Here is a 24,658-nt window from a genome sequence, read left to right on the forward strand (position 1 = left end):
TCATCATTATTGCAGATGCTCTAAAATAACCATGCTACTTATACTTAGGACACAATAAAGTGATATGGTAATCAGACATGTGAAAAGAGTCACATTAGTAAGGGAGGAGCCCCCTGCCAATATTGAAAATAAAAAGGTGTTAATGACCATGCACGTGACACCGAATACCACTCCATTACATACTTTGAGAGTGAGAGCATTTTTTATATTAGTCATTTCCAAGGTGAGGGGAAATTGATCTCAGACATGATGACACAATGCCATTTGATTTATCAAGACATAAAATAATTTTAGAAGTTATCAGAACCAATTAAATTGATTGCAGAAATGTCAAACACCTCAATTTACAATCTCTCTCTGAGTCCCTTCTCCCTCTTACAGACATAGCTTCCCTTCATGACACAGATGCTGCTGCCACTTTTTATAACACCACAATAACAGCAACACTTGATTCGGTTGCCCCCCCCATGCATAGCGAAACTCGTACAATCAACAGGCAGCCCTGGCTGACCAGCCTGACCAAAGAACTGAGACGGGCTTCCAGGGTCACTGAGCGGAGGTGGAAGCGATCCTGCTCTGCCGACCACTTCACCACATACAAGCAGTCCCTCGACAGCTTCAAGTCCATGCTCACTGCTGCAAAACAAACTTACTTCTCATCTATCATATCCTCCATGTCCCACATCCCTACACACCTTTTCAACACTTTCAATTCTCTACTCCGTCCCCCAGCACCTCCTCCCTCTCCTCTCATTTCTGCTGAAGACTTTGCCTCTTTCTTTAGGCAGAAGATTGATGCGATCAGAAAAAGCTTTGGCCCGCAGCCCCCAATGCCCCTCTTAGCTGCTCAACCCTGCTGCTCCAAAACCAGCTTCTCCTCCATGACAGAAGATCAGCTCTCCACCCTCCTGTCAAGATCATATCTCGCCACTTGCACGCTTGACCCGCTCCCGTCCCACCTCATCCCTAACCTCGCCACAGTCTTCATCCCAACCCTAACACACCTCTTCAACCTCTCACTCACAACTGGTGTCTTCCCCTCATCCTTCAAGCATGCCTTAATCACACTCATCCTCAAAAAGCCCTCCCTCAACCCATCCCCTGTGTCTAGCTATCGCCTGATATCTCTTCTCCCTTAGGCCTCAAAACAGCATGTCCATCTTGAACTGTCCACCAACCTCTCCTCCTGCTCCCTCTTTGGCTTCTGACCCCATCACTCAACTGAAACTGCCCTAACCAAAGTCACCAATGACCTACTAACCGCCAAGAGCAAGCGACACTACTCTGTCCTCCTTCTCCTGGACCTGTCTTCTGCCTTTGACACTGTGGACCATTCCCTCCTGCTACAGATTCTCTCATCTCTTGGCATCACATACTTGGCACGATCCTGGATCTCGTCATATCTAACAGACAGAACATTCAGTGTCTTCCTCTCCCACACTACCTCCTCACTTTGCCCCTTGTCTCTCGGTGTTCCTCAAGGCTCAGTTTTAGGACCCCTACTCTTCTCCATTTACACCTTCAGCCTGGGACAGCTCATAGAATCCCACAGTTTGCAGTATCATCTCTACGCCGATGACATGCAGCTCTACCTATCCGGACCTGACCTCACCTCCTTACTCACCAAAATCCCACACTGTCTGTCTGCTATCTCAGCCTTCTTTTCTGCTCGCGTTCTAAAACTGAACATGGACAAAACAGAATTCATCATCTTTCCCCATCTCACTCTACCCCTCCACCAGACCGATCCATCAATGTCAATGGCGGCTCACTTTCCCCAGTCCCACATGCTCAGTGCCTCGGGGTGATCCTTGACTCTACCCTCTCTTTCAAGCCACATATCCAAGCCCTTGCCTTCTCCTGCCGTCTCAAACTCAAAAATATTTCCTGGATCCGCGCATTCGTTGACCACAAAACCACAAAAACACTAGTGCACGCCCTTATCTCCAGCCTTGACTACTGCAACCTCCTACTCTCTGGCCTCCCCTCTAGCACTCTGGCACCACTCCAATCCATCCTACACTCTGCTGCCCGACTAATCTACCTGTCTCCCCGCTATTCCCCAGCCTCTCCCCTATGCCAAGCCCTTCAATGGCTTCCTATGGTCCAGAGACTCCAGTTCAAAACCCTTACTATGACATACAAAGCCATCCACAACCTGTCTCCTCCATGCATCTGTGACAAGGTCTCCCCGTACTTACCTACACGCAACCTTCAATCCTCACAAGATCTCCTTCTCTACTCCCCTCTTATCTCTTCTTCCCACAACCGCATCTAAGACTTCTCCCGTGCTTCCCCCATACTCTGGAACTCTCTGCCCTAACACATCAGACTCTCGCCTACCATGGAAACCTTCAAAAAGAACCTGAACAATCACTTCTTCCGACAAGCCTACAGTCTGCAGTGACCCTCAACCTACAGAACTGCCGCACAACCAGCTCTACCCTCTCCTAGTGTATCCTCACCCATCCCCTGCAGACTGTGACCCTTCGCGGGCAGGGTCCTCTTTTTCCTTCTGTACCTGTTAGTGCCTTGTTTTTGCTCATGTTTATTGTATTTGTCTATATTTGTCCCCTGTTCACATGTAAAGCGCCATGGAATAAATGGCGCTATAAAAATGTATAATAATAATAAGAATAATAATTGCAAGTATAAACTTTAAAGTGTCCAGCATGCATAATATATGGTCGTATAGAAACATTCTCATTGGAAATCTGGGCTGGATAACAGGTTAATCTTTTCTGGAGGTATCAATATACTGGATTACAGCATATGTATAATCCAGAGCTGCATTCACAATACTGCTGGCTTTTAAGATGAAATCCTTCAGCATTACACACCAGCTCAATGTCTTTATTGAGTTAGCACTTTTGATTCGCATTCCTGCAAGTGATTGAACATGAAAAACTGTACATTCATCTGATGTTCAAAAAATGTACTGCTGTCCCATTGTTATAATTAGGATCAGCAGAATTGTGCCTGCTGCTCTGGAAATACTTCTAAGCTGTAACTTAGAATTAAAAAAGAAAAAATAAATTTGAGAAAATTGGAATCATTCATTAATATGGCTAGTGGATTTTTATGTAGAATGTATATATGCATTTATATATAAATGTAACAGATTAGAAATACATGTTACAGACAACAACACTAGCCAATGAAGTCCGTTCTACAGTACAGTATATGCACTGCAATGGCTCATTTCTGATAGAGGAGTGAGGTATTTGTCTACAAGAACACTTATCCCTGGGCACATTGCTTTGAAATGCCAACTCAGAATGCTAAAGAGCCACAGCTATAAAACAAACAAATTACAAACTAATGTAGCAAAATTAAACGCAGGAGCATGAATTAAACATCAGTTGAACTTGATCTTCTACCAAACGCGAGGAAGGTGCAGGGCTCTTCTAAAAAGCTCAAATAGCCTAAAATGCAATTCTTTGCTGACATAAAAAAATAGCTAAGACCAGCATAAATATTAAAATTCAGGACCATTATTTTGCCTAATATCAATGTTGCAAAAATAGCCCATCATATATTTTACATCTAGGTTTTTATAAATAACGATAAGAGACTGTCTACCTGGTAGAATAAAGTGTTATACTTAAAGGGGTATTCCCATCTCCAAGATCCTATCCCAATAAGTAGGAGGTGTAATAATAATAATATTAGCAAATACCTCTAATTAAAAATGTAGTATAGTTTTTCTGATTCGCTTTGTCTCTTTCCTCATGTGCAGGCATTGAAGGACCTTAGGTATCTATGGTTACGACCACTAGCAACTAGCTGTCACTATATCAGTGGTCGTAACCATGTATACCTAAGGTTCTGCAATGCCTGCATATGAGGAAAGAGACATAGAGAATCAGAAAAACTATACTACATATCTAATTAGAGGTATTTGCTAATATTATTACGCCTACTACATATTGAGATAGGATCAGTGGCGTAACTTGAAACTCATGGGCCCCGATGCGAAAGCTCCAACGGGGCCCCCAAATATTTTAAATCTTTAATAGCAATAGTCTTTTTCTATAGGCCAAAGGGACTTTTAGGGCCCCCTAGGCTCCAGAGGCCGGGTGCGATTGCAACTCCTGCACCTGTTGTAGTTACGCCCCTGGTTAGGATCTTGGAGATGGGAATACCCCTTTATGGCCGGGTGCTTACGATATGGAAGTAGCAGCACTTTTTATGCAGCATATGTTTGTTCACTGAACCATGCGGATTCACCGCGTTCAATACATTCTATTGGAGAAATTTCTATTGTGGAGACTAGCGCCTAAGCAAGAATAATTGACATGCTGCAGTCTGGAAAGACGAGGGTGATCCGCAGGTGTCTGTGGACACATAGTGGGCATGGGATTTCTAGAAATCCTATCCACTATGCTGTAACATCTGGATGCTGCGGATTTGACCCTGCATAAATACGCAGCATTAAACCCGCAGCAATTACTGACAGTGGGCATGTATCCTAAGTGTATGTTCATTTAAATGATCATGCCTATACTCCTGTTTATGAGTATCCATCCATCCATATCTATCTGTTTGCCTGTATCTATCCCTTGCTTGTTCTCTTGTAATTGCTAGGAGAGAGTTGCTACTCATGTATTTACAGTGGATAGAAAAAGTATACACACCCCTAATAAAATGACAATTTTTGGTCAAATAAAAAAAATTATACCAAGATCACAATCTGACAGGAATCGGGGTCTCTGTCTCTACATTATGCTCCTCTCAAATTAAATAGCAAAATGGGAGAAACAAAATCTCCCTAATTGGGCAGCTATACAAAGCCCTTTCCCATGTCACTATACCAGGGTACGTTTTTGCTTGTTTGCCATGTATAATACCGGTGTGAATAAATATGGCAGAACCTACTCAGACAGAGCTTCCTGGGGGCGACTGCACCCTCTATAGCTGTACTCCTGGGGTCTGCTAGTGCCAATCCCTGCGGGAGCAGAACAGGTAGATGTAGCTAAGTAACTAAAGAAAAGAACCACTTCCAAAGGTAATTACAAGCAGACAATTTAGGAAGAAATCGAGGTTTACTTTAAAAGTTCTAGGCCCCGTCACACATAGCGATTTACCAACGATCACGACCAGCGATACGACCTGGCCGTGATCGTTGGTAAGTCGTTGTGTGGTCGCTGGGAAGCTGTCACACAGACAGCTCTCTCCAGCGACCAACGATCAGGGGAACGACTTCGGCATCGTTGAAACTGTCTTCAACGATGCCGAAGTCCCCCTGCAGCACCCGGGTAACCAGGGTAAACATCGGGTTACTAAGTGCAGGGCCGCGCTTAGTAACCCGATGTTTACCCTGGTTACCAAAAATAACAAACAGTACATACTCACCATCTGATGTCCGTCAGGTCCCTTGCCGTCTGCTTCCCACACTGACTGAGTGCCGCCGTACAGTGAGAGCAGAGCGCAGCGGTGACGTCACCGCTGTGCTGTACTTTCACTTTCACTTTGCGGCGCTCAGTCAGTGTGGGAAGCAGACGGCAAGGGACCTGACGGACATCAGATGGTGAGTATGTACTGTTTGTTTTTTTTTACATTTACGCTGGTAACCAGGGTAAACATCGGGTTACTAAGCGCGGCCCTGCGCTTAGTAACCCGATGTTTACCCTGGTTACCAGTGAAGACATCGCTGGATCGGTGTCACACACACCGATTCAGCGATGTCAGCGGGACCTCAACGACCAAAAAACGGCCCAGGCCATTCCGACACGACCAGCGATCTCACAGCAGGGGCCGGGTCGCTGGTACGTGTCAGACATAGCGAGATCGCTACTGAGGTCGCTGTTGCGTCACAAAACTTGTGACTCAGCAGCGATCTCGCTAGCGATCTCGCTATGTGTGACGGGGCCTTAATCCATTTTTACTGTGGATGTAGAATTAAGAATAAGCGGCTATTATGATGAAGCTGTCACTCTGGACCGCCATTATTACATGCACACAGCTCATTTTCCGCATTAACGTTCTACAATTAGAATTCAGTCTTCATTATGTTTTCCAATAGGTGAAAAGCTCTTATGCATATTTTATAGTGAATACCGCGCAGCGTGAAATAGAGGATATTAGACTATAATGCGCTTCCAGACTCTTTCCTATTGTACAGCTTGCAGTTATATTGTGTTTGCCGATAGCTGCCTGTCACCACATTGATATTCCATACTGATGTAGGCGTGCAGCTGAGCAAGACTACCGGCACTGTCAGGGGGCCTGGCACAACCCCCAGCAGGCACATGCAACGTCTACGATGTGCATTAACATACAAGCAAGATTTACGGAAAGATAATAAGTAATGGAAGTGATCAAGCAACTGAAACATACAGCAGATCAGTTTCCAGCCATGGCTCGTTACATGAGCAGCACGCAGCCAGTTGGAACGATTGGCATTGACAACATAAAAAATGATAAATATCAAAAAAAGCCAATGGGAGCGGCACGGGTGCACAGCTTAGCAGAATGCTGCACCCGCTGTCCTAGTAATTGGTATGGGTCCCAAGCCACACTTCGTTAGGGTATGTGCATACATTAAGTACTTACAGCAGAAATTTCAGCACCAAAAACGCATCTCTTGGCCGAAAAAAACCCACAATACAAGCTTTTTATATGATTTTTTTTCCCCATGTAAAGAGAAAATAAGTAGCAAGTGTTTGAGGCTTCAGAAATTTCATTCACTTTGCTGGAACTATAAAACACAGTTTTCGATTGCACTAACACACTGTGTGAACAAGCCCTTAGTGTTTGCCTTAAAGGGACTGTCCAGTCAAAATTGATAAGTCTGCAGTCTCTCTGTGTGACTGCAGACATAAGAATCCCCCAGCGCACTGTGCACAGTGAGGATTTGCCGGTTTCTGACATGGGAAAGGAGGGTATGTATGAGTTATACATACTCCAGGGCCTGTCTAGTGGGCGTGGTCTCACTCCATACACTCGTATTGAGCAAGGCCCAGTCTAGTGACGCAACTGTCTAGTGGGCGTGGCCAACTAGCAGGCCCAGCCGCGCTCAATACTAGTGTATGGAAGCAAGACCACGCTCACTGGCAGAGAGCATACATACATACATGCATACATACCCTCCTGTCCAGGGTCAGAAACCAGCAATTCCCCGCAGCACATGGTGCGTGTGCTGGGGGGAATGATAAGTCTGCAGTCACACAGAGTGACTGCGGACTTATTGATTTGGACCGGACAACCCCTTTAATTACAAAGGGTAGACATGATACTCTAAACCAGTTACCTAGGGGGGCTCAAAAAATTATTTCACGTGTTCCCTCAAGGCAAAACAATCATGTGGAATTATTTTATGCCATCACAGTATTCACACTTACGTGCTGAAAGCAACTGCGGACACTCGGCTCAATGTTACTTCCACCAAAAGCAGCCACCTCCCCAAGCTGGCGGGGGATCTGAATTGCATCATGAAGCAGTAACCCCAGCTGCTTTTGGTCACAGGTGTCAGCTGCTCCAGAAACTTCTTTAAAAAGATCTATGCAAGAGAAAGTTAATAAAAACGTGTTCAATTCAACTCCATTAACAACAATATTAAGAAAATTTGAAAGAATAATACAAGAAGAAAAAGTAACATTGAATATAAAATCGAAGCAGAAATGTTTTTCTTGGGATCGAATGTGCAGAACCTCAGATCTCCAGCAGATAGAAGATTTGTTAATCGTGACACTTTTTGGCACATTTAAATAGGATTAATTTGGCTATGGGGCAAACAGTTTGAGGATTTTTTCTTAAGTGGGTCAGCTCCTAAAACATCTGAAAAAATGCTTAAAAAAACTCTTCTTGTGCACTCAAAAGGTTGCAAAAATGCTTAAGGAAAAATAATCTTACAAAATGCTTAAAAAATCCACTTGAAGAAATGCTTCAGGAAAAAGAAACTCCTCCGAAAACCATCCAAGGGTATGTATACCCAGTATGTTTTTCAGGCAGATCCTGCTGAAGACATAGAAGAAAGATGCTGGCGGTGAAGCCATTGAGAAAAGCCAGTTTTCTTCCCTGGAGCAGTTTTGTGAAAGAATATTCTGGTAGCTCCTCCACTGTATTAAAGACCCCATGTACCGAAAACTCCCAAAAAGATTTATTTCCTGAAGCAATTTCCACTTGAAAAAACTCATCGTTTTCCAATGCTTCCTAACACACCTAAGAATAAGTATACGGTAATTGTCTTCAATTATAGAAGAGTCAACAACAATTTTTTTTCTTGCTCACCCTTCTGTAATTGAAGGAAAATGCACATAAAGATTTGGAGACTAAATATAAGTCTGTAGTATTATCTAGTTTTCAGATATGCAATCTAAGATTTCCTTTAGCTGCTGCCCGACTTGTGCCCTACAGCTGAAAGCTGAATTGAAGACGGCACATCTGACCTACTATTTTCATGTAGAAAGCGGAGGGTGAAGGCACAAGAAATAGAAACATGGAAGAAATCATGCTTGTGTAGCTGCTGCTTTTGTTATTGATCTCTCAAAGGACCCTAACAGACGGCAGGCGCTAATGGACAAGAAATAGTTTCTCTAAGGAGGTAACCTTTTCAGTTTACATGCTTTTCTCTACGAAGATTTAAAAAAGTAGAAATTTTTTTTTTTTTTCTAACAAGGTTCAAAATTCAGAAATGATTAGTTCTATAACATATATATTTATGAAAATAAGCAGGACAAAATGAGATTGGCACCTGTAGCCAAAGTGTTTTACAATAAAGGGAAATCAGATTATACCAAACCTCTGGGATCTCGGTTGTCCACCTTTTAGGAAAAAACAAGTTAAGCAACGTCCATGAAAAAGAAGAAAGTGGTGGCACTAACTGTCCCACAAAAAGTTCCTTGTTTCACATCAAAACATGGATGCAGGAGAGTCTGTGGGATACATGCCGGACAACGGCCGTTATGCGCCTCAACGATGAGTATTTGAGTATAGTACTCACTGAAGAGGAGGCGCGAAACAGCCGTTGTCCGACATGTATCCCACAGACTCTCCTGCACCATGTTTTATTGTGAAACAAGGAACCTTTTGTGGAACGGTGAGTGCCACCAGATTCATCTTTTTCATGAATATATATTTTTATTCTGACTACCTGAAGCCACCACTAAGGGAGCTTAAAGGTACCTAAAAATATTAATCTGGTGAAAAGTCAAAACTGATTTCACATATTACCGGGCTTTTAGGTAGCTCTTTTTTTAAGGGCAAAGGATATTGGAAAATATGTATTGAATGTCAGCAGAAGTACAAGAGACCCTGGTCAGAACCAGAGGTGGGAGCGCTTATGCAAGTATTTTGGAAAGTTGGTAAATTTTAATAACATTGTTCACTGCTTGGAGATGTTGGGTCTTGGAAAACCCTTCTAGGCCCCCTTCACACATCCCTGTTTGCTGTACATATGTCATCCATTTTTTCATAGATGCCACACATACCCATTGCAACCTATAGTGCTGTGCACATGTCCGTGTTTTCACACGCACCACACAGAGACTTGTCCGTTTTTTACCAGCAGCATGGATGACAAAGGCTTATACAAGTCTATGGGTCCGTGGAAAACACGTACAGCACATGGATGGCATCTGTGTGCTGTACATGTTTAACATTGCAAAGTATAGGAGAAGCTCTGAAATGTTGTTTTTCTTTTGCCATACCGGAAAAAACACTGATGGCGTATGGATGACACACTGATGAAAAACACTGATGACACTGGTATGGTTTTATCAGCCACCGGTTTTATACAGATGGGTGAAAGGGGCCTTAATAAAGACAGAATTATGCTGGCAAAATAAAGCTTTATCCAGGAGACGGGGTATGTAAAAAATAACAAACCTAGTGGCACCCACCTCCTGTGAACCAGCTGAATCCAGCACTGTTCTGCAAAGAAACAGGAAGCACCATCCAATGGATTAGTGCGGTCTGTGATTGACTGCAGTGGTCTCGTGTCTTAATCATTATAAATCATCTGATGACAAGCTGCTCAAATCACCTGACGGCTGCAGGCAGAGAGGTCTGGCAGCATGTGGAAGGGTGACCACTATCTGTCTATGGCCAAACCTCTGTACAGCCTATGCTGGATCCAGGTGGGGACTTTTAGGTGAATATTACGGTGTCTGTTATTTAAATATCTCATCCCTTGCGCAAAGTTTTGGCAGTACAAACCCTTTAACAAAAAAAACATCTTTTATACACTCTAGCTTCTTCTAGTGTTGACTGCAGACAACCAAAATTTTCAGTTGGAAACTCCTAAATCGTTCAGATGTGGCAAAACACCTTCAGGGCTCATGCAGATGAGCGTATACACCAGATGTGCGCTATCCAATTTTAATTGGGAAACGCACTGACCCATGTTATTCAATGCTGCTATTCAGGTGAAAGATTTTCTTCTCGGTCCAAATGTCCGTAAGAAGAAAAATGCAGTATGCACTACAGATGAGATTCATGCATTTGAAACTATGGATGTGAGAGAAAAAATCGGATCTCACACAGAACATCAGAGTGGCATCGGATTTTTACGAATGGATTTCTATTATAAACTTAGAAAACTAAACATGATCGAGGATATTTTCTAATGTAGTGGTCTGAAAACGGATCGCACACAGGCGTAAAAACCCGGACACTCAGATGAAAATCTGATGGAAATGATAAAAATATCTGGATGAGTTTCTGGAATGAACTCAGGCGATTTTTCATCTCCGTGTCAGAAGCCAGCTCTTCTGGAACCTAGGATACTCCAATCATACTCAACGGGCACCGCTGATTTATATTGATCTATATGTAGGGGAGTCATAGAAATTCTGACATCTGAAAATATCTAGTGCTAAATGTGTCACTGATTGTGGATCCACAGGGGCTGTGAAAATGTTTTATACATCAGGGATCCTACGTAATGTGCCAGTAGTAGTGCCATACAGCTACATACATAGGATCATACTGGTGATTACTGCAAAATAAATAAAAGTAAAAAATAGTTATATTTAAAGGGGTTAGCCAGGACTTTTATATTTATGTGTATGATGCTACGGACTGACAAGCAAGTAGTTATTACCTACCTACCTGTTATACCCAGCACCGATGTCTCATGGCTCAGAGCAGTCATAGCCCATTCCTGCTGGAGACTCTGTGGCTCACGCTGACGTCACGTCGACAGAGCAGCGTCTTCTCTTCTGCTCTGTCGACAGAATGTCACTACTGAAGTAATGTTGATTAATAGCCGACTCCCTACTACCTATCTGCGGGCAGCATGAGGTCAATCAGCATGGCGTCTAGTGAAGCCCCATTGACAGATCAGAATGGAAAAGAAAGAGCTCCTCTACTGAAATGAAGCAGGGGAATTGACAGCTGAGTAGAGAGATCATCCCCATGCAGAAATGGCAGGTAGTTAGCAATTGTCTACTTGTTACTGCTTACTCCATGCACAAAAGCAACAAAAGTCCTGGAAAATCTTTTTAAGAACAAAAATACTACCCATCCAGAAAGATAATGCATAAGGATTACCTGTGTTTGTATACAAAAACAGAGATAACACATTGGGCCGAATTGATAAAATTCAGACACCCTAGAATTAGAAACAAGCCCTACATTTAACACAACGGTTCATACTGGAAAAATGTAGTGCTTCTTTATATACTTCCACCCAACGGTATACAACCTCTTGGTTGGCCTACTTTAGACTTTCTAAGACTACTTTCACACATCAGTTTTTTTGTTTCAGGCAGAATCCGTCAAATTTTGTAAAAAACGGATCCGTTGCAAATAGTGAAAAACTGATGCGCCGGATCTGTTTTTCTGCATGTAAAACTGGATTCGGAGGCCAGATTCCTCATTTCACATGTCACTTTCGTTTGTTTATCGCTGGAACCGAGGCTGGGCGCTTTTTCGCAGGACAGAAAAAATGTTCATATGGACGTTTTCTCCATCCACGGGAAAATAAATTTTGGACGGATCCGGCAAAAAACTGATTAAACGTGTGACCATCAGGCACAATCCGGCGCTAGTACAACTCTATGACAAAAAAACGGATGTTTTTTTTCAAAACTCGACGGATTGTGTCTGATGACAAAAACCTGATGTAGGAAAGTAGCCTTAAAGGGAATCTGTCAGCAAGAATACACCCCTGTCACAAACTATACGTACATGTATCTCTTTCAAAGACAAGTCCAGTAATCAGGGCCGGCGTCAGCACCCGGCGCACCCGGGCAAGTGCCGGGGCCCTGAGCAGGCAGGGGGCCCACTCGCCGTCGGGAACACTGGTGTGCTATGGTGCCGGCCCCCGCCTGCTCCGGGCCCCGGCACTTGCAATACTTACCTCTCCCAGTACCAGCGCTGCAGCGTCTTCCATCCTCTGACTGTGACGTTCAGGTCAGAGGGCGCGATGACGCCACCAGTGCGCGCCCTCTGCCTGAGCAGTCGCAGCAGGAAGACGCCGACGGTGAGGAATCCAGAGCAGAGCAGCGTCAAGCAACGAGAGGTGAGTATTTCATTTTTTTTTTATATTTGGAGCAATATATGGGGCTAATTCTATATGGAGTATCTTATGGGGCCAATAATATAGGGAGCATCTTATGGGGCCAATTCTATAGGGAGCATTATATGGGACCAATTTAATATGGAGCATCTTATGGGGCTAATTCAATATCGAGCAGTTTATGGGGCCAATTACATATGGAGCAGTATATGGGGCCAATAATATATGAAGCATCTTATGGGACTAATTATATATGAAGCATTTTATATGTCCAATTATATATGGAGCATTATATGGGGCCCATTATACATGGAGCATCTTATGGGGCCAATTATTTTTGGAGCATTATATGGGACCCATTCTGTATGGAGCATCACATGGGGCCCATTCTGTATGGAGCAATATACGGGACTCAGTATACTGTATGGGGCCGATCATACACTGTATGGAGCATTATATGAGGCCCATTATATATGGAGCAATAGATGGGGCCCATCATATACTGCATGGAGAATTATATGTGGCTCACTATACTGTATGGAGCATTATATGGGGTCAATTCCGTATGGAGCATTATATGCGGCTCATTATGTATGGAGCACTCTGTGGTGCCCATTATACTGTATGGAGCATTATATGAGGCTCATTATTTTGTATGGAGCATAATATTGGGCTCATTATTCTGTTTGGAGCAATATGGGGCTCATTATTCTGTATAGAGGACTATGTGGTGCCAATTATACAGTATGGAGCACTATATGGGGCCATTATATTGTATGGGGCAATATATGGGGCTCATTATTCTGTTTGGATCAATATATGGGGCTCATTATTCTGTATAGAGGACTATACTGTCCGGTTTCTGAGCTAATGTAGAATGCACAATAGATATCACTCATGTAATGTAAGTAGTAAGTGAAATCTTTGGCATTGTACTATACCTATATTTCTCTGCCGTATCTGTTGCAATATTTGTTAAAGGGGCCCACCGAGACTCTTTCACCCAGGGCCCATGAAAACCTGGAGCCGGCCCTGCCAGTAATACCTTTACATGTGCAGTCTGTTCCTCAGAAATCAGAGTTTGAATTGCTATGCAAATGAGATTGTAGATCTGAAGCCTCTGTCACTCCAGCTGTATCCCATTGCCTGAGGTCACACCGCGTAGGGTCAGTCAGGAGGAGATGGCGTTGGTCGAGGAATAGAGCTGGAGTGACGGAGCCTTCAGATCTACATAGGGATTTGAATATCAAGTCAAACACTGATTTCTTAGTAATGGAGGAATAGACTGGCCAGGTAAAGGTATTGCTGGACTTGTCTTTATAAGCGCTACATGTCCATATAGATAGTGTGATAAGTTGCTAACAGATCCCCTTTACGTTTCCACCTTATTTAATTTCATATCATTATCAATTTAATAAATATTAAACAAAAATAGAGAATTTTAATCAATTGGATAAGTTTTGTGCATATGGCTTACTATCTAGGCCAGCTTGTTTATAAGAGCCGAGGAAAACGTGTGTGCCAAGGAATCACAAGAAGTCAGAAGATTAGCATATTCTTCTTCATTCTGTAGGAATCCTCCAACAGCTCTACAACAACAATACTAAACAATGCTATACTGACATGAAGGAAACATAGAGAAGAACTAATGCTATTATGGATACAGAGTATTCAAAAGAAAATATTGATATTACTACAGTGTAAAACATTGCACTGCAGGGGTAATAACGAGCCGGATTTAAGAAGCCTTATAATTCCGACATCATTAGGTATTCATGTTTTTTATGTGCCACAAAGTTAAAAAAAAAGTTTTTTTTTTGTTTTTTTAATTTTTACAATAAATGTTGTCATTGTTAATCGGCGTAGGTACTTTTGACAACTCAAGCGTACATTATAAAAAATATCAAAGCTCCTGAACTGTGGTGCATGAGTAATATATTTTATTATGACACAAACAGAATCCTTTAGACTTATTTAAGCTTTCCAACTGCAATTACTAAATATCTGCATGAATAAATTGTAGTCTAAATTGCCACATTCCTGGCAAATAGTAGCAGATATTGTAGAATTGTCCTTGGCGTCTCTCATTGCTATGAATGGTAACTGATTGATAAATGTGTACTGGAACACACACAACTAATTGTATGTCAGCTCATTTACAAACCCGCTGGAGTGAGAAATTATGTGTATATTACCCACAGGGGCGTAACTACCGCGGTCGCAGCGGTCGCCAATGCGACCGGGCCCGGCGGGTCAGAGGCCTGGCAGGTCAGAGGCACCCAACACCATGTTGCAGTGCAGGAGATTCCTCCTGCACGACAACAGTCCGAGGCGTATCTAGGGGGAGGGGGCAGCTGGGGCACGTGAGAGACAGGAAGCAGCTCCAGTCATCACGGTGAGACAGCTTCTCCTGCTCTGCAGCCCCGGGACAGAAGGCGAGAGCAGGGGGAGGTGCGGGACAGAGCCGCTTTAGTCAGGAGAAGCTGAGGAGCTGCAGCCGGTTTACATCAGCCACCCCTGTACCAGAGAGGAGATTGTGAGTTGTGTATATGAGCTGGTATCTGGTGTGTGTGTCTGATATCTTTGGTGTGTGTGTGTGTGTGTGTGTGTGTGCGTGATATCTGTAGTATGTGTGTGTGTGTGTGATATCTGTAGTGTGTGTGTGATATCTTTAGTGTGTGTGTGATATCTGTAGTATGTGTGTGTGTGATATCTGTAGTGTGTGTGTGATATCTGTAGTGTGTGTGATATCTGTAGTGTGTGTGTGATATCTGTAGTATGTGTGTGTGTGTGATATATGTAGTGGTGTGTGTGTGTGTGATATCTGTAGTGTGTGTGTGATATCTGTAGTGTGTGTGTGATATCTGTAGTGTGTGTGATATCTGTAGTATGTGTGTGTGATATCTGTAGTGTGTGTGTGTGATATCTGTAGTATGTGTGTGTGATATCTGTAGTGTGTGTGTGTGATATCTGTAGTGTGTGTGTGTGTGTGTGTGTGATATCTGTAGTATGCGTGTGTGATATCTATAGTGTGTGTGTCTGATATCTGTAGTATGTGTGTGTGTGTGATATCTGTAGTGTGTGTGTGATATCTGTAGTGTGTGTGTGTGATATCTGTAGTATGTGTGTGTGTGATATCCGTGTGTCCCCTTGAGCCTGTCTCCTTTGTCCCCTTATGCTTGTGTCCTTTGTCCCCGTGTGCCAGTCTCCCTTGCCCATTAGTCCCTGTGTGTCCCCATGTGCCTGTCTCCTTTGTCCCCTTGTGCTTGTGTCAGTCTCCTTTGTCCCCTTGTGCTTGTGTCAGTCTCCCTTGCCCACTAGTCCCTGTGTGTCAGTCTCCCTTTCCCACTTGTCCCTGTGTGTCCCCTTGTGCTTGTATCCCTTGTCCCCGTGTGTCCCCTTGTGTCAGTCTCTCTTGCCCACTAGTCCCTGTGTGTCCCCTTGTGCCTGTCTCCCTTGTCCCCTTGTGCTTGTCCCTTGTCCCCGTGTGTCCCCTTGTGTCAGTCTTCATTGCCCACTAGTCCCCTTGCATCAGTCTCCCTTGCCCACTAGTCCCTGTTTGTCCCCTTGTGTCAGTCTCCCTTGTCCACCAGTCCCCGTGTGCCCCTTGTGTCAGTCTCCCTTGCCCACTTGTCCCCGTGTGCCCCTTGTGTAAGACTCCCTTGCCCACTAGTCCCCTTGTGTCAGTCTCCCTTGCCCACTAGTCCCCTTGTAACCTTCTCCCCTGCCTCCTAGCCCCCATGTATCCCCTTGTGCCAGTCTTCCTTGCTCCCTAGCCCCCCTATGTTACCCTTGTGCCTGTCTCCCCTAACCCCCTCGTGCCCTCTCCCCTGCCCCCTCGTCACCATTTGCTCGTGTCTTTCTCACTGCCCCTGTATGGAGGGGCTGCATTGTATTCTATGGGGGTTACATTGAATTGTATGGCAGGGCTGCAGGGGGGGGGGCCCATTTGGAAGTTCGCACCGGGGCCCATAACTTTGTAGTTACGCCACTGATTACCCAGCTATGACATAGGCAACATCACAAAATATATACTGGATAAAAATACTAACAGAAAGAAACTTTGAAAGGATATATGAGATTATGGTGGTATACTTACATTTGTATTTGTCTTCTAGTAAACCCTTAGATAGAGATATAAGACCAATCTTCAGAGATTGCACCCGAATCTTCCCAGTGCGACCCCTGTGAACACCACAAAATCAGTCAGTATTTTCTGCAAGTTACATGTTTCATTCAATACTTGAACTGTTTCATAAGTCGGTGTTATAAATCACATTATAAGACCCATCTATCAATAGGATATTCCGCCCCTAACTAAAAGCATGAGTGTAAAGACTCTTTAATGACCATTACATTCATACTTTTCTTTGTAGTATTTTGGGGGCATTTTTGAGAAATTTACCCTTGAAATTTCTATCGCAAGTGCATTGGGGCAGGCCCTGCATTTCCAGTTTTGCTGTGTTCTTTCCCTTTTCCCCACCCATCACTGGCATCCAGTCCTTAATTGACAAGTCAGTCTTCTCTCCTGTTGACAGGTCCTCTTTAAGTTTACAATATTGATGACAACCCCTTTCTATATGTTGAAATAGGTCATATAAATATCATAGGTCCCTTTAATATAATCCTCCTATACTAGTCAAAATGAAGAAATACTAAAAAACAGGCGCTCCGTTGCGTCTTGTTGCTGTGCACAGCGTATGGCCATTGATATGACACCGTCTTCCACAACCTCACCTTTGTAGCAGAGTTTGGCTGCTCCCCATCCTGTTTTGAGCCTCCTACACACATGTTTATGTTTCAGTTAATGACTATGTTTCAACCTACATATGAGAATGCTGATCATTATCACCGTTTGGCATATTTGGTTACTTATTTACCTGACTGTAATCATATAAAATCCCAGACAGGTTTATCTATAAAAAGTAATACTATTTTGAAGGCAAAGGGTGGTCACACCAAATGTAGATTTGATTTAGATTTATTTTTTGTTCATTCACTTTTTATTTTGATAATTGATAGAAATAAACTATTAACACATTCTTATTTTGTAACATTTTTTCCACACCTTCCTAAAACTTTTGCATGGTACTATGTATATATATGTATATATGAAATTGTTATGTTACTTTCACAGCTGTGATTGCTGCAGAGACGAGCTGTAGCCAGGAGAATTTGTTAAAGGAAATCGGTGAGAAGGATCATCCCTCCTACGTTGTCTATATGGGCATGTAGGTCATAGGAAGCTGAATAAAATGATACCTTAATATCTGTGATCTGATGTTTTATTCTTGAGATACCCACAAATATCTTAATATTTAAATGAGTTGCTAAGATCTATGGGCCGGACACTGATCTCCTTGAGAATTTGCCTCCAGAGCTTAGACCAGAAAACCACTCTAATATACAGGAGAAGTGTTTATATTTTATAAACACTGTTCTCCTTTATTATTACATACAGTGTGCTCCCTTATTTTTACACACAGCATCTGAATCCTCTGTATATGGTTTGTATCTATTTAGTATTTGCTATGTACTCATTTTGGGGCGTGATAAAAAGGGTCATAAACGCGTAGCTATGAATCAAATAAAATGAGTCAGGGGGGTATATAAATGGATAATTCCTAAGGAAAAAATTTGTGTAGCATGATATGCAAAATGTTTGTTTTTTTAACTGAAAATTGGGACATTATCTGCTTTATCTTCCTAGGGCACCAACATACCATATCCGGGCGATGATTACCATTTTATGAAAGTAATACTATGATAGCTGCACATTAAAGTTATAAGCAGCAACAGCTGAACTATTTCTAAAAGCATTTGGATTATATACTAGCATCCACTCCTTAAACAGTTCACAATGCAGCAATTAACATATTTAATACATTTGTAAGTGATTTAGATCCTGAGCTCTGTAACAGCTTCTTAAATTTCTAGTGGAAGTGATTAAAATCCATCCACAGGATTGTTTATACAGCGCTAATATTCCTGTGCAAATCTGGCAGGATTGTAAATGAACCATTACACCATAATATATATGGAAACTCAGTACGAGATAAGTAAAGCAATGTATCTGTGCAGACACTCATCTTTTTATGTAAATTACAGATTGTAAATATCTAAGTTTTACATTATGTTGCATGAAAGCAGGTTTCAGATTTAATCTAAGAAGTTACAAAGCAGTGTTAGACAGCCACATCAACACCTTTAACTAAGATCTCAGAGAAAACAGATGCTAATTCACAATGTTAATAGAGCTTTAATCTGGCTACTAATTATCACTTTGGAGCCAAGGGAAATTTTAGTAGATATAACTGCATATACTAGTTTACTGCTAGGTGACGATGTCAGATATGTTCCAATCGACAGGTCTATCTTAAAGAGAATCTGTGACCCCCGGGACGTATATGACCTATTAATATGGGCATACAGGTAATAGAAATGTTACACTAGTCCTAGCTGTATGCCTCATATTAGCGGTTGTTGAGAAATGTTATATTCTTTCTGTATGCTAATGATTTCTTCCATGGTCTGGGGCGTGTGGTGCCTGGAAGAAATCCCTGCCTCCTGTCTCTTCATTATAATACGACCCCACTCCTCCATGCGCGTCAGTTATGTCCCTGGATTCCTGCACCTGCGCCCTGCCTCAGAAATCAATACCTTTTCCTCCCTTCTTTGGACACTGCATTCAGGGATCTTCGTTGCAAGCACCATCGACTTCCACTCCAGTGACCTGCGGTGTGTGCAACGATAAGGTGCTCCCCCCACTTCCTCCCTGCATAGTCATAGCTATGTATACATGATTCCTAGCGAGAACTATGCAGGGAGGAAGTGGGGGGAGCACCTTATCGTTGTGCACGTCGTAGGACAGGATTCCGGGGCCATAACGGACACTGATGGGAGGAGGAGGTAGGTATTACAATGAAGACAGGAGGCAGGGATTTCATCCAGGCCCCGCACACCCTGGAGCCTGGAAGAAATTACCATAAGGAAAGAATATAAGATTTCTCAACAACAAGACCACTAATATGAGGCATACAGGTAGGACTAGTGTAACATTTTTCTTACATATATGCCCATATTAATAGGTCATATACGTCTTGGGGGGGGGTGACAGATTCCCTTTAATAACAGACACCCAGACTTATAAACTTTTTAAAAGCACTGAAGTTGCTAGATCCAGCATCAGAGCTTGCAATCTACAGTATACAGTCATGGCCAAAAGTATTCACACCCCTGCAATTCTGTCAGATAATACTCAGTTTCTTCCTGAAAATGATTGCAAACACAAATTCTTTGGTATTATTATCTTCATTTAATTTGTCTTAAATGAAAAAAACACAAAAAGAATTGTTCTAAAGCCAAATTGGATATAATTCCACACCAAACATAAAAAAGGGGGTGGACAAAAGTATTGGCACTGTTCGAAAAATCATGTGATGCTTCTCTAATTTGTGTAATTAACAGCACCTGTAACTTACCTGTGGCACCTAACAGGTGTTGGCAATAACTAAATCACACTTGCAGCCAGTTGACATGGATTAAAGTTGACTCAACTTCTGTCCTGTGTCCTTGTGTGTTCCACATTGAGCATGGAGAAAAGAAAGAAGACCAAAGAACTGTCTGAGGACTTGAGAAACCAAATTGTGAGGAAGCATGAGCAATCTCAAGGCTACAAGTCCATCTCCAAAGACCTGAATGTTCCTGTGTCTACCGTGCGCAGTGTCATCAAGAAGTTTAAAGCCCATGGCACTGTGGCTAACCTTCCTAGATGTGGACGGAAAAGAAAAATTGACAAGAGATTTCAACGCAAGATTGTGCGGCTGTTGGATAAAGTACCTTGACTAACATCCAAACAAGTTCAAGCTGCCCTGCAGTCCGAGGGTACAACAGTGTCACCCCGTACTATCCGTCGGCGTCTGAATGAAAAGGGACTGTATGGTAGGAGACCCAGGAAGACCCCACTTCTTACCCCGAGACATAAAAAAGCGAGGCTGGAGTTTGCCAAAACTTACCTGAAAAAGCCTAAAACGTTTTGGAAGAATGTTCTCTGGTCAGATGAGATAAAAGTAGAGTTTTTTGGGCAAAGGCATCAACATAGAGTTTACAGGAGAAAAAAGAGGCATTCAAAGAAAAGAACACGGTTCATACAGTCAAACATGGCGGAGGTTCCCTGATGTTTTGGGGTTGCTTTGCTGCCTCTGGCACTGGACTGCTTGACCGTGTGCATGGCATTATGAAGTCTGAACACTACCAACAAATTTTGCAGCATAATGTAGGGCCCCGTGTGAGAAAGCTGGGTCTCCCTCAGAGGTCATGGGTCTTCCAGCAGGACAATGACCCAAAACACACTTCAAAAAGCACTAGAAAATGGTTTGAGAGAAAGCACTGGAGACTTCTAAGGTGGCCAGCAATGAGTCCAGACCTGAATCCCATAGAACACCTGTGGAGAGATCTAAAAATGGCAGTTTGGAGAAGGCACCCTTCAAATATCAGGGACCTGGAGCAGTTTGCCAAAGAAGAATGGTCTAAAATTCCAGCAGAGCATTGTAAGAAACTCATTCATGGTTACCGGAAGCGGTTGGTCACAGTTATTTTGGCTAAAGGTTGTGCAACCACGTATTAGGCTGTGGGGTGCCAATACTTTTGTCTGGCCCATTTTTGGAGTTTTGTGTGAAATGATCAATGTTTTGCTTTTTGCTTCATTCTCTTTTGTGGTTTTTCATTTAAGACAAATTAAATGAAGATAATAATACCAAAGAATTTGTGTTTGCAATTATTTTCAGGAAGAAACTGAGTATTATCTGACAGAATTGCAGGGGTGTGAATACTTTTGGCCATGACTGTATCTATAACAGAGAGCTTATAAGAGTGCGCTCCTTGCCTAGAATGGCCACAATGTAAGACTGCAGAGGTGGCTGGGAACATAAGCAATGAACAACACACCACAGAAAAGTGGTGTGTTGAGAAGTGAGATGATTTTTTAATAAGAGGTAAATTGCTAAGTTGTTTGTTTTAAAGGCACCTTGCAATTTTACCAATTTATGATTAGAAAACCACTTTAAGCTTCAGTGCTGTGAAATGGGGGTAATGGAAAACATAGGCATTTGCTCTTCAGTGTCATACACCACCCCACAAGGAACTGCATTAATGGGGTTGTCACATGTTACACTACAAGTCTGCAGTCATGCGATGTGGCTGCATGCTGTGAGGAGTTTTGGGTGTCGGCGCCGGGGACAGCAGTCATGTGACCGCAAGTATGTGATATGCATACTCTGGCCACAATTCAAATAGATGTGCGTGGCTTTGCACAATGCAAGCGTATTGAACGAGGCCAGAAACAGTCTAGTCGGAATGTGGCCAGGAGTATGCATATCGCATACTGGTGGTCACATAACCACCATTCCCGGCACTGACACCAAAAAGCATCTTCACAGCTCACAGTGCACTCGATGTAAGGATTCACAAGTCTGCAGTCATATTGAGTGACTGCAGACTTGTAGGTTAAGACCAGACAACCACTGTAAGCATAACCCAGTGTTGATGTGAACATCAGGGCAATGGAGGGGAACTAGGGACTGGGGTGAAGCAGCTTCATTGTCAATCTAGTACATATGAAGACAGGAGTTACTTATTTTGGCACAGTACCTTCATACAATTTTATCTTGTTTTATAAATAATGTGATAAATAAATAATCTGCAAATAAATTGATTAAAAAATTATGCTATCTTACCTCTGAAAAACCATTACCATGTGCTGCCCACTATGTATCTCATTCTGCCTAAATTACTGTCGGCTGCCTGTTGTAAAGAGCAATCCATATGTAGTAGCAAAGATGCTAAGTTGGGTTACAGTAAATGGGGGTGGGTCAATGTAGCTCTCTCATTCTACACATTATTCGGCATTATACAGAGGCAAGTTCTCAGTTCAAGACATGCAAGCCACTGGACAACTACTGGAGCAATCCATACTTGGAATTGAGGGAAACAAAGTCCCAACATCTACAGCACTTACAAAATGCTGACAAAGAGGAACCGTGCACTTAGAGAGAGTGAATAGCAAATTATTGAGTATGAGTACTAGGTAAGTGCATGGACATATTGCTATGTGCACCTAAAACAGTTATAGTATTTTTTGTGGGATGAGGTCAGAACCACCATGCTTTTCTACAGGTTGTCTGATAGAACAGGTTAGGTTTAAATCAGAAATGTATATACAGTTACTGTCTGACATGTCATAGACACGAGATCAGAAAACGAATAGGCTACAATGAGACCGGTGACAACAGTGGTCCAAGTCCAGAATCCTCAACCATGTCATTTCCCGAAGCATCAGACAAAAAGCTGATGATTGCAGGAATTATTGCATGAAAAACTTGAAAGTTTCCAGCTCAAACTGTGCCATTTCCCAACAGAGAGAATGAGATTTATCGCTTTCATCTTTTTTTTAACACAATTTGCAATTTTGTAAGGAGCAAAGTACGATCATATTTTAAGAAGTACTTTAAAGTTTCCTGCTACATTCCTAATAATAATGTAAAGTATGCTCACTTTAATCAGTTGTGACGGGTATGCATAGAAAGTGAATGTCTGAACTGTGTTCTCGCAGTAGGTCTTTAATCCATTGATATTTCAGGCCTACATTATCCCCAGCATGTCGTTAATACAGTGATTTATGCAACAGAAACCACACATCTCACACAGGGTGACTACGTATTCCACTGTGAACGGCAAAGAGTGGCTGATTCTGGGCATCATTTGGATAATACAATTTGTTAATTCTGCTGCTCTTAAGCTTTTCCTTGTTCAATCATGCTGTTTTTTACATTTTTGTAATTCATAGAAGCAGAAACATATTACTATCAGCCACTGGTGCTCAGAAAACGTATAAGGAGCCCTGCCCAGGTTGCCGGGGATGCTACTGCCAGGCTGATAAATATGTGCCTGCTAGATGCTGGTAAGGTAATGTGCTGCAATAATAAGCAATACTAATAACTTAGGAGAAAATACTTGTAGAATATCAAGAAGTCCAAACGTTATAAAATAAAGGTGATGTTCGAAAGAGAACAAATAATAATCAGTACGGCGCTGTATGACCCTAGAGTTATTCCCATCTTGACAAGTTATGATATTCACCCTGGAAAGGTGGTACATTTCTGAATGCTGGGAGTCCCACTGATCCCAAGAAATTGCCCCAGTTTACTGTTCTCCATTCATTCTCTGTAGGACAGCTGGAAATAGCTGACTAATGTGCTTGGCTATCCTGATCAGTCTGACGGACAGTGAATGGGAGATCACTGATTCATTCAAACAGTGGCATTTCTGAGCACCGTTCTCAGGATCAGGTAGTGACCCAGTGTACCCCTAGTGATCAGCAAGATGACACCTATCTTGTGGATAAGTAACTTTTTTTTCCCATAGTTGTAAAACCCTATGAGGATAAACATTCTGGATATTAGTGGCCTAGTTTTCTATAATACAACAATAGCATGATGTATGTTTTTAGTGTACAGATTATAAAAAGGTAGCATTTCTAATAAACTGGTACTTGTCGTGTAGTGCAGGATAGCATCCTATGAAATGAGTACTTAAAGAGGTTGTCCATTACTTTTACATTGATAACCCATTCTTAGGATAGGTCATCCATGTCTGATCGGCCGGGGTCTGACACCAGGCATCAACGCCCATCAGCTGTTATCGGCGTCGGCATTTACCGGCCAGAAGTGCTCACTTACCATGCTGCTCCGTCTACTCGCAGTGGCCAGGGCTTGGTACTGCACATCCGCCTCCTATTCAAATCAACAAAAGGCAGATGTCTAGTACCCTACGGTAGCCACTACAAGTAGACGGAGCAGCTTTGTGAGTATTTCTGGCTGGCGGCTGCCGACACTGATAACAGCTAATCGGCAGTGGTGTCGAGAGTTTAGCACTGAATTTGCTCTGTAGTGGAGGACTGCATTATGGTAATAGATATTGGCCTTGTAATGTAGACCACATTATACCCAATGGATACTTGATCTGTACTGCAGATTTCATTGTCCAACAGGTACTCAATTTTTAGCATAAACATGCATCATAAACCATGGGTCCTTGACTCATCATATCTGTGTTGCAAGACTGCATAACACTCAATGGCTACTACTTCTGTAGAGCCAAATCTTGCCATGAAGATATCTGAACCAATGGCCACTTAAA

At 42.6% G+C, this 24,658-nt stretch overlaps 1 protein-coding gene across 5 annotated transcripts in view; it reads right to left on the minus strand.

Moving 5' to 3' along the window:
* Positions 1-24,658, minus strand: part of UTRN (utrophin) — an 846,507-nt gene that overhangs the window by 77,924 nt on the left and 743,925 nt on the right. For all 5 annotated transcript variants that reach the window (XM_077283030.1, XM_077283029.1, XM_077283032.1 and 2 more), the window contains 2 exons: positions 16,563-16,648; positions 7,344-7,501 (listed from right to left, as the gene is read on the minus strand). In XM_077283030.1, the coding sequence (XP_077139145.1) occupies positions 7,344-7,501; positions 16,563-16,648 (244 nt within the window). The remainder of the gene's footprint in view (positions 1-7,343; positions 7,502-16,562; positions 16,649-24,658) is intronic.

Source organism: Ranitomeya variabilis, chromosome 2 (genome assembly GCF_051348905.1).
Source record: "Ranitomeya variabilis isolate aRanVar5 chromosome 2, aRanVar5.hap1, whole genome shotgun sequence".
Classification (NCBI taxonomy): domain Eukaryota; kingdom Metazoa; phylum Chordata; class Amphibia; order Anura; family Dendrobatidae; genus Ranitomeya; species Ranitomeya variabilis.